This window comes from Charadrius vociferus, unplaced genomic scaffold (assembly GCF_000708025.1).
Source record: "Charadrius vociferus isolate BGI_N301 unplaced genomic scaffold, ASM70802v2 scaffold436, whole genome shotgun sequence".
NCBI lineage: Eukaryota > Metazoa > Chordata > Aves > Charadriiformes > Charadriidae > Charadrius > Charadrius vociferus.
The window spans coordinates 69629-79026 of NW_009649187.1; the positions used below are offsets into that span (position 1 = coordinate 69629).

The window sequence follows — 9398 nt, forward strand, 5'->3', positions numbered from 1 at the left end:
GACTCACCCGCCCCGGCGGGAGCGGGCAGGCCGCGGTGGCATAACCGTTCCCTTTCCGTGTGTTCAGCGCGGGTTTCTGGCGTTCTCTGCCCGGTGGTGCCAGCTGCTGAGTTGGGCTTAGTCTATCCCTGGTGCAGCTTCTCCACACAACAGCAAAGTCATGGTCCTCAAGTGTGGAGTGTGTCCAAACTCCTGTCGTAGCCGCCAGTTAATGCTGCAGCTGGGAAATAACGTGTCCTTGTCCCACCTGATAAAGGGAAGTTTCTTACATGGGCAGAAGTGTTTCCAGTAGCCACCAACCACATGTTTTGTACAACCATTTCTCGCTGCCCTCTGTAAAGGCCTTTGTCACTGAAATAAATAATTTTTTTAAAAAAAAAAAAAAAAACACCAAAACCTACAACAACCCAAACTGTTACATTTATTTGTTCAGTTGTTATGCCAAATAACCTGTACCTAAGCCTAGTTCTGTCATCATGTTTGCCTGGATTTGTACTTGGTTTTGCACTTACTTTTTATTGCTCTTGCTCATCTTTCTTTGTATCTTTCCACATGAAGTGTGTTCCTTACCCCCTAGTGAGTGTTTGGGCAAAATGTTTGGGGTTTTATTCTTTTTTTAAGTAAAACTTTGGTGAACCGGATATGAGCCACTTGTTCCCTAAACCAGATCTTGCAAGGTTTCTTATGTTCAATGTCAGGAACCTAAGCTGAATCAGGATTTAAAAGTGAGTTTGAAAAGTCACTTCCAGCTTTAAGTCATCTAATGGCTCAGCAGTTTGGCTCTCCCTCCTATTGTCTGTAGTGTTCAGTGTAGTAGGCCCTCTTAGACTGGCCCATGTAAATTACAGGTGGTGGTGCCCTTTGTGGTACACATCAGCTTAAATATTTAGGGTATTTCTTAAGGACAGGAGAAGGCTGAGGGTCAACTCTCCTGTGTGAGGAAGACCCGAGCCCATTTTTCTCACCTGCTCAATATACTTCAGTTGTAGATTCTTACCAGTCCATTCTATTTAGTCATTCCAGGCACATGAGTATTTTCAATATTCTTGTTGAGAGAATGAGCATGACCTATCACCTGGTGATTAGAGAAGTTAATAAAAAAGGGCTGCTTTGAAGAGTACTTGGTGAGCGTACCCAGGCAACCCAGTGTTTTTCTTCAAATGCGATGAATTCAATGAATGGTGTCTGCCACATTTCCCATGATTCTGGAATAGATTGTTTTGAAGTTTGTGTGAATTATCTTGGCACAAAGACTTAGGTGCCAGAGAGCTGTGAAAGCTGATGTACCTAAGTCTCAGCTGCTTAGTCATTTAGTGGAGCCTGTGCATCACTGTACATAGTATAAAGAATGAGGTTGGTGTGTGATGCATGTGGTTTACAAAAGCCTGTATGTGAAGCAAGAAGCTGCCTGAGCTGTAGAGTAAGAAATACTGAGGGTGAGGGTACATTTCAAATGCTTTTCTTTACTAGGACTTTCCTCATCTCACACTCCTTAATATTTAATTTCTTTTTTTTTTAAGTTGTCTGTGGCAAATTAATTTGTTTTCTCTTCCTGCTCTATCTTCATCTGCTTGATCACATATGCTACTGAACTGTTTTATACTTTCTGAAGAAAATAAAAGGGAAAATTGAGAACTAAAGTGAGTAATTAAAGCATGGTTGTCTGACCACTTCAATTTTTGTAGTTATTAAACAATAATTGTTTTTACAAGTGTCTTTCACTGATAATGAGACGAGAGAAAAGGCATCAGCATCTCTGTTGGGTAACACACGAGTTTTCCTGTAATTTGAGTGAACCACCTTTCAGTAGTCCAAAGTACTGAAGTCATGGCTTGCCAGAAACTTCTGTGTTACAGTCTTAAAAGGATTTCCCCCTGACCCCAGTGAAAACTTTGTTCCTGTATGGCTTTGGGGATGCAAACTAATCAAATGTGTGTCTTGGTGTTTTCAATGCTGTGTTCTCTACAAAGGCCTTGCTTTCCTGCCATAGCAGCTTTAATAGTTAAAGTCGAGACAGTGTGGTCATTTGAGAAATACATGGTTTCTGTGAAGTACATAACTTCACATCCTGGAGCATTTGAAAGAGGAAGGCTTGCTCTGTGGTGGTGTTCTGCTTTGTTTTTTATCTTCACCTAGCCATCCATTACTGATGGAAGCCACTGAACATTCATAGGCCTTTTTCTTTTTCTTTTTTCCCTTTTTTCTTTTGCCCCTGTATTATCTAACTTTCCCTTCCTCTGGAAGGAAGATAAGTTTGTCGGACATGGGATCATCATAATCAGCTTTTGTTTACTCCCCAAATAACCACAAGACAAAGATGGTTTTGAAGATTTAAACTGTAGATATTGCTACTGATGATTAATATGCGCTGTAGAGGTCAACCTCAAAGCTTGACTCAAAAGAAATTTTATTAAGTCCTGATTGTGATGGGAATTTGATTTTGAGGCTGTCTTAAAGGTTGCAGGTTTATTTCATGTGATCTCTAAATTGAGCCTTTCTTACCATATGTGCAGAGGAGACTGTCATAATTTTGCATCTTGATTAGTGAAACACTTTTTCTTTTCTCTTTTTTCTCTTTAAACTTTTTTTGGTTGGCATGGAATAAGCAGTTAGTCTCTCCTTTCCAAGCCTATCCTCATCCTACCTATCAGTTTGGTCATCTTCAAAGCCTAATGGTTTGTGGTCCAGCTCCTTGTCATATGTTGATGTTTTCAGATATAGGAAGCTCTGTTCTGCCCTTCATGCTTGGGATGAGCAAAAGATAAGTTTTGTACATAAGACGTGCAAAACTTCTTCATCCACCCTCAAAATCTGGTGGCAGCATTATGCATATGGTACTAAGCACAGCACAGAGAAAATGAAATATTTTGTCTCATGTACCTGAACTGTAAGGGCTTTTGCTGTTCATCATTATGTAGGACTGAACTCAGTGAGATCAGGGTCCATGATTACTGCTAGAAGGCATTGTAGTAACGCTGCCATTAGTAAATCAATCTATCTCTAGGCTGATGAAAACTAGAATATTGAAAATAGAAGTTAAATTTTCCAAATAATGAGTACCCTTTATTTCCTACCTGATTTTTTTCCTCATACTTATTAAGTAGTATACTTTACACAAAAAGGAAAATAAATTTTTAGACTAAAGTGGTCCTTGTTTGAAGGATATTATGAATGCAATACTTAATTCTCTGAAAAGCATGTTAACAAACGGTTTACCCTTCTGTAAATGGTAATCTAAATATCACTGATGTTCTCCAGTACTGAGGTATGTAAAGAAAGTTTTAACTGTATTTTCCAAGGGGTTAAAAGTTTAAACCACCGCAGTTCTGAGCTTTAAAATATCTCACATTCTGCTTTGCTGACAATGAGATACTTCTCTTTTTTCTATGTTCTAAGTAATATGCAGCTACATCTTCAATTCAAAGTATATTTAATATCACTCGAAAGTGTAGTCTTTTGTCATAATTACTACATATAAATGACAAAATATTATGTGCAATTAATAGTGGTATGGCTTTGATGCAAAGTAATTTCTGGAGATACTTCCATTTTTCTGTTAGCTTATTTTTTCCTTACAGATGGAATTGATGGTATTTTGTATGGGTTTTTTTGTCATTCCTTTTTAAGTTCATGAAAACTTTTTAATTCTGTAGCTATGGGTAATGTACTAGTTTTGCATTCTAGAAAATATACATAAAAATTCTATCTGCTTTGAACAAAGCACTGTTTCTGAACATCTTGACCAGAAAAGCTGTGTTAGAGCCACATTCCTTTGGAACTGGACTCTTCATAGCCTTACTGTGATGATGGGGTCAAAGGAAGCTGACCTATAGTTTAGGACAGTAACTTAGAAATGAAGTCCATAAACTATTTTGATCACTAAGAGCTCTGAGTGTATTGGGGAGGCCTAGGACAACCAAAGGGTTTGGGTTTAAGTCAGAGTATAAGAATACTTTTCCTATGGCTTGTTTGCCTTTTGAGTGTTTATTAAATGGTCTACACCACTAAACTTTGCGACAGCATCATTCTTAAGACAGGCTAATTTAGAGGGTACTTTTTCCCAGATCACAGATGGTAGGGAAAACTGCTGTGAAGAGAATTTTTAGGTAGTTTATCCAAAGGCACCTGGGAGAGCTTAAGGGAGGCATGGGTTAAACAAAACATTTTAACTTAGTCTCTCTGCTTTTACCTCCAAAGGGTCTGTTTCCCTGACTTTGATACATTGTTTATGTACCTTACATACCTCCCATAGTAAGTCTTTTTTGATGTTGACATACTGCGATACCTTTGTTCAGGTCAACTGTGCTTCTTAAGAGACTCTGTGTTAAGAGCAAAGTCGTGCACTTGGTGTTTCTTGGGGTCTTCATCAGTGTCCTAGAAAGTCTGAGAACTTGCTGGAAACATTACTCGTAGCCAATTGTGTCAAATGTAATCTATGATACAAAAAGTAATGTCATGAAATCCAGGGTAATTTATGAATTCATATCTTGGCAGGAGAATGTGTCCCTTGCTGATATTTTGTCACTGCGAGATAGCTGTCTTACTGAGCAAGATATTTGGGCAATTTGCCTGGAGTGTTGCCATTCTCTGAAGAGCATCGCCCATTCTGCAATCTTCCAGACACTCTGCATCACTCCTGACACTTTGGCTTTTAACACCAATGGCAATGTATGCTTCATGGAACAGCTCAGTGGTAAGTATTTGTGTTTCCAGGCCATTTGTTTTAGAACTATGGAAACTCATAGTGAGATGCTGTAGTAAAGCATTACATTGTATTCTTAAGACTTGTAATTAAAATAAAGAGAAAACAAAAACTTGTTTAGGAATGGGTGCTTATAGGTCCATATGAAACTACATGCTCAGTTTTGTGATTGATGAAGAAAGGCTTTTATGAGTTTGCTTCAAAAATTCTTCATAGTTGTTTTAAGACTTATCCAGTGGAATGTAATCCAGGGGAATGTAATTTATGTCCATTTTAAACACTGTAGGTTATGCATTTGTGTATCTGTGTGCACAAGTCTACATATTTAGAGAATGTTCTTGGTCTCTTCCAGTTCTTTTCATTTCATGGATAATGTCCTATTTTAGAGAAATCTGACACTCAATGTATCTTGATTGTGGCCATAGAGAATGGGGCAATTCTAGTGCATATTCACTGTTAGAAAGGAAAGCACTCTCTTGAATAAAGGATTATTTTTTTATTTTTTTAAAGTAATTATTTTTAGACTTGGAAAATGTGGTGACTGACTGAGAAATGAATTTTAATATGCTAAAAAACAGTATGTAGTGGCATGTATGATCTTCAGGTATCGTAGCAGACAAATGGGAGAATGCTTAACTTAAAAAAAAATTACTTCTCATTTCAACACAGACAAAAAAGCATGTTATTGTTGCTGTTCCCTTTTCACATGACCCATCTAAGGAGTGTTTGTCTTGAGCCTGTTGGCAGTATTATGAAACAAAACAACAACAAAAAAAGTCCCAGCTCTTACTCTATAGTCCTTTTAAAATTATGTCAGCTTGTAACTAGAAGAATCATTCTAGTCCGTATACACACTATTCAGGTTTTTGTTCTGTTTTCTTTAATCTAACTTATTTTTAAGTCTATGTCAGAATAAGTGTTTATTCTTTTAGCCAAAATCTAGATCACAGTATTTAGAAAAAATGGGGTGAGGTAACTTTGCAATAAATGAATATTTGTTGCCTTCTTTAGAATTAAAGATAGTATTTCAAATAAGTGGGTAACATCATAAATTTTCATCTTTATTAATTACATTTTATCTTCATAATTGTTGTGGTATTTGTTATATGCTTAAATTCCTCAAATGTATGTGAGTCAACTTTTAGTTCCATGTTATTAGGGTAATGTGGAATCAATTTCCTTTATTTTAAAGAGCTTGTCACAACTTAAAATTAAAAAAAGGAAAAAGCTGGCTTTGTATTCATAACAGTATATGAATGACTTGTTGAAGAGAATAAATCTAGTAGATGAAAAATGTCCCTCAACTAAGATCTTTGCAGCTGGGAAAGAAAAAAAAATCAATTTCTTAAATGTTTTAGTCTAATTGAATAGTTGGCAAACAATTGATCCAGGAATTTGCCTATTCAAGTGCTTAAAAAGTGGGATAACAAATTTCCATGCAAAGCAAATGTATAAAGATTTTGTTCCCTGAAATCACGTTAGTCTGAGGAAGAGACTTTTCATTAGATCTTTTTAAAGAAAGTTACATTTTTCCTAGGAATGCAAAACGCTATGTATGTCTTCCATTTCCCCTACACACACACACACACACTCCACTGTTTCTTTGACTCTTTCTTTCTCTTCCACTTTCCCTCAGACCTTGTTACTATTTGGTTAAGATATAGTTTGTTAGATAGGCACTTGGGGAGGTTGTCCTTTTTGCTTGCCTATAGTTGTTGCCTATGGATTTATTCTTCCAGAAGAAAATTATAACCTCTGGATTTACTTGCCAGTGAGAGAAAATGAACAGCCTGTCGCCTCTGTTTTAGCAGCAAGTTCTGCTTCCTGCAGGTTCTGTGGTGCTACAGTGACAAACATTCAGTAGGATGTTCTGCCAAGGGCTCTGATATCTTCTTGTCTCTTCAAATCAGACAAATTTCTATTGCAAACATTATATTAAAAGAATACAGTGAGCTTTACTAGTGATAAAAAATTGTATGCTTGTACAGCCTTTAGAGTGTTCTATAGGAAGAAAGGGAAAAGGAGCAGTAATGTGGGGGTGGGGCGACAAAACACCTGATCTTCTCTCCATTAGTTCCCTTTCCCTTCTGGCCCTGCACCCTCCTGCAAATATCAGGAAAAAATGTGGTGTGTGGGGAATGCAGAGTTAGTTGTGTACACCTCTTTTTCAGTGGGAAAATAGAATCGGGAATGTAGAAAGGAACTGTAAATCAGTTAGTGGCATCTGGATAGTCATCCTTGCCGGGCAGCTGCAATATATGAATAGAAAAAGTCCTCTCTATCATATAACTGAGTTTAGTATCTCCATAATCAGAACTTTGCATTTCACTTCTAAGATACAGGCACAAAAGTTCTATTAGAGGTAAAGCTATGATGGGTATGCTATGGCTGTGAGCATACTTTTTTTTTTTTTTTTTCCTCCCTCCTGAGAAGGGAAACTTAAAGTCTGTGTGTAAATGATCTCAATCATCCATTGGCTTCACAGAAGGATAGACTTGGTGAGTTGAATATGTACGTGAAGAGTAGGTTTTTAGTCAGGCACTTTTTTTAATCCCCTGGTGTTCTTTACTGGGCTCATGTGACTTCAGTACAGTGTGATACCACATGTGTGCTTGGATGCAGAAGCAACATCAGTCTCTCTTAAGATGTTGCTTTTTTCTTTCCACCTGTTCACTCATAAGTGACTGCTGCAGTAGCTTAGTTCTCTGCTAGGCAGCATGTGGGTGGGGAATGTGCTTCCTCAACTCTTTTATCATAATTAAAACAAACTAGGCAGAAAGGTCAAGGTTTGAAGCTAGCCTGCAGATGAAGAGGCAATTAGCTATTCTGGTTGTTTTTGCTGCTTGAACCCTTATCCCCCAGGTCTGCAATGGAAAATAGTGAATGGCAATGTCCCATTAATCAAGTCAAATCTGGAAGCCACAGCTGAGCCACACCAGCTTAGGTGATAACTTGGTCCAAACATTAATGTCTGAAGGCAATAGGTGTTTAGGCATGGTAAATATATTTCTTTGGAGGTGTTTGTCTGCTTTGTTTCTTAGTAGGAAAAGTATGGTATCTTCTTGCTTTGGTATCTTCTTTAGTTTGAAAATAGCACTTTATTTTACTTGCAGCACTAGAAACATGGATAGCGAGTTCTTTGTACATCAAATATGAGTGAACCAAAATACTGCTGTATACATAGTTTCTTTCATGTCAGATGGGAGTGTATCATTAAATTTGTATTATCACATTGGTTTGGTTTTTGAACAAGCAAGACTACTAATTTCTAATCTGACACATTTCCTTTTGCTTTCAAAGATGATCCAGAGGGTGCCTTTGTTCCACCAGAATTTGATATCACCGGTAACACTTTTGAGGCAAGTTCATAAATTTATCTGTAAAATAGAGGGGGGGGAGGGGGGGTAATCATTTTAGTACTTCTGGCAGTACCAAATGTGCAGCATTCTCAACGTATAATTTAACATGTTTAAAGACTGTTAACAGTAAATTGTGCTGTTTAGATACGTTTCATGGAAATAAAAGGTAAACTTAAAATGCTATATTAATTTTCTGTATAAACATTTTTCACTGACTTAAAATGTGAGAATCTATTTTGGCTGAATAATGTGTTGCCCTAAGCCACAGGTGATCTATATTATATTCACTGGTATCCTTCACTGGTTATACTTGCTTGTTTGGGGACTAGCCATGAACTTTTATGACTAAATATAAAATTTGTTTGCCATCCTCTTCAATAAAATAATTCATGGAAGGGTAATCAGCAATTTTATGTTTGATTTAATGAAGAAACAAATGACTATCTGTTGCTTTGCAATGCACAAATGCTCTACATTGTTAAATTAAATTAGATTTAAATTGTTTATACTAATTCATTAGCCTCCCAAGTCAACCATCTCATTTCATGCTGCAGGAGTGCCTGCTTGCTTAATATCCCTTTTTTAATACAGTGTTTTTTCTGGCATGTATTCTTGGATAATTCAAATGCTTTAATTAGCAACATGTTCTATTCAAGATATAAAAAACAATATTCTGTTTCTTTATAGTTCAATACAAATACCTTTTACTTTTGTAGTTATAGCCTTCATAGTCATGTTTATAGTTCTCAATATTTCCTCAGGGGGAGGGGGGCACGAAAGGATAAGTGAACCTTGGAAGTGTGTAGTACTACAAGAAAGATGAAAATGATAAGGCAGGAAGGGTAGTATAATAGAACATGAAGTTGTACAGTTCTTGAAGGTTAGAAATGCAACATTTCTCTCTGTTGCTATGCTTTGTCAATGTAGTTATATAGGCCAGCAGAGATTTGGCGATTTTGTGCTCTATCTCCCCCCAACCCCCTGGCTGTTGTTTTGGGAGTCTTGGTTTGGGGGTAGGGCGCCAGTGCAGGTGAGGGGTGGTTAGGAGGTGACCAGTGTTGCATGTAAACTTGTCAACTGTAGTAGTGTTTATATTCAGATGTGGTTGAGGAAAGCAAATCCCAAAGTCACCCAAAGGTGACTATTTTTTGTTTCTTTCTTTGTTGTGCTTCTGAAACTTGATTTAACTTGATTTACATAAATATGTTCTCCATCCCTTGTCCCTTAACAAGCCTCCAAGACTTGACACAGAAACACTTCTAAGATTTGTGGAATTATTTGCTTGTCTGGCAAACTTCCATTTCCTCCCAACCCTTTCTCCTCCTCCAGGACCTGCT

At 37.3% G+C, this 9398-nt stretch overlaps 1 protein-coding gene across 1 annotated transcript in view; it reads left to right on the top strand.

Annotated features, from left to right (window-relative positions):
• KNDC1 (kinase non-catalytic C-lobe domain (KIND) containing 1) overlaps positions 1-9398 on the top strand; it is an 87055-nt gene that overhangs the window by 20781 nt on the left and 56876 nt on the right. The window contains exons 4-5 of the mRNA XM_009888781.1: positions 4495-4693; positions 8003-8061. Coding sequence (XP_009887083.1) covers positions 4495-4693; positions 8003-8061 — 258 coding nt within the window. The remainder of the gene's footprint in view (positions 1-4494; positions 4694-8002; positions 8062-9398) is intronic.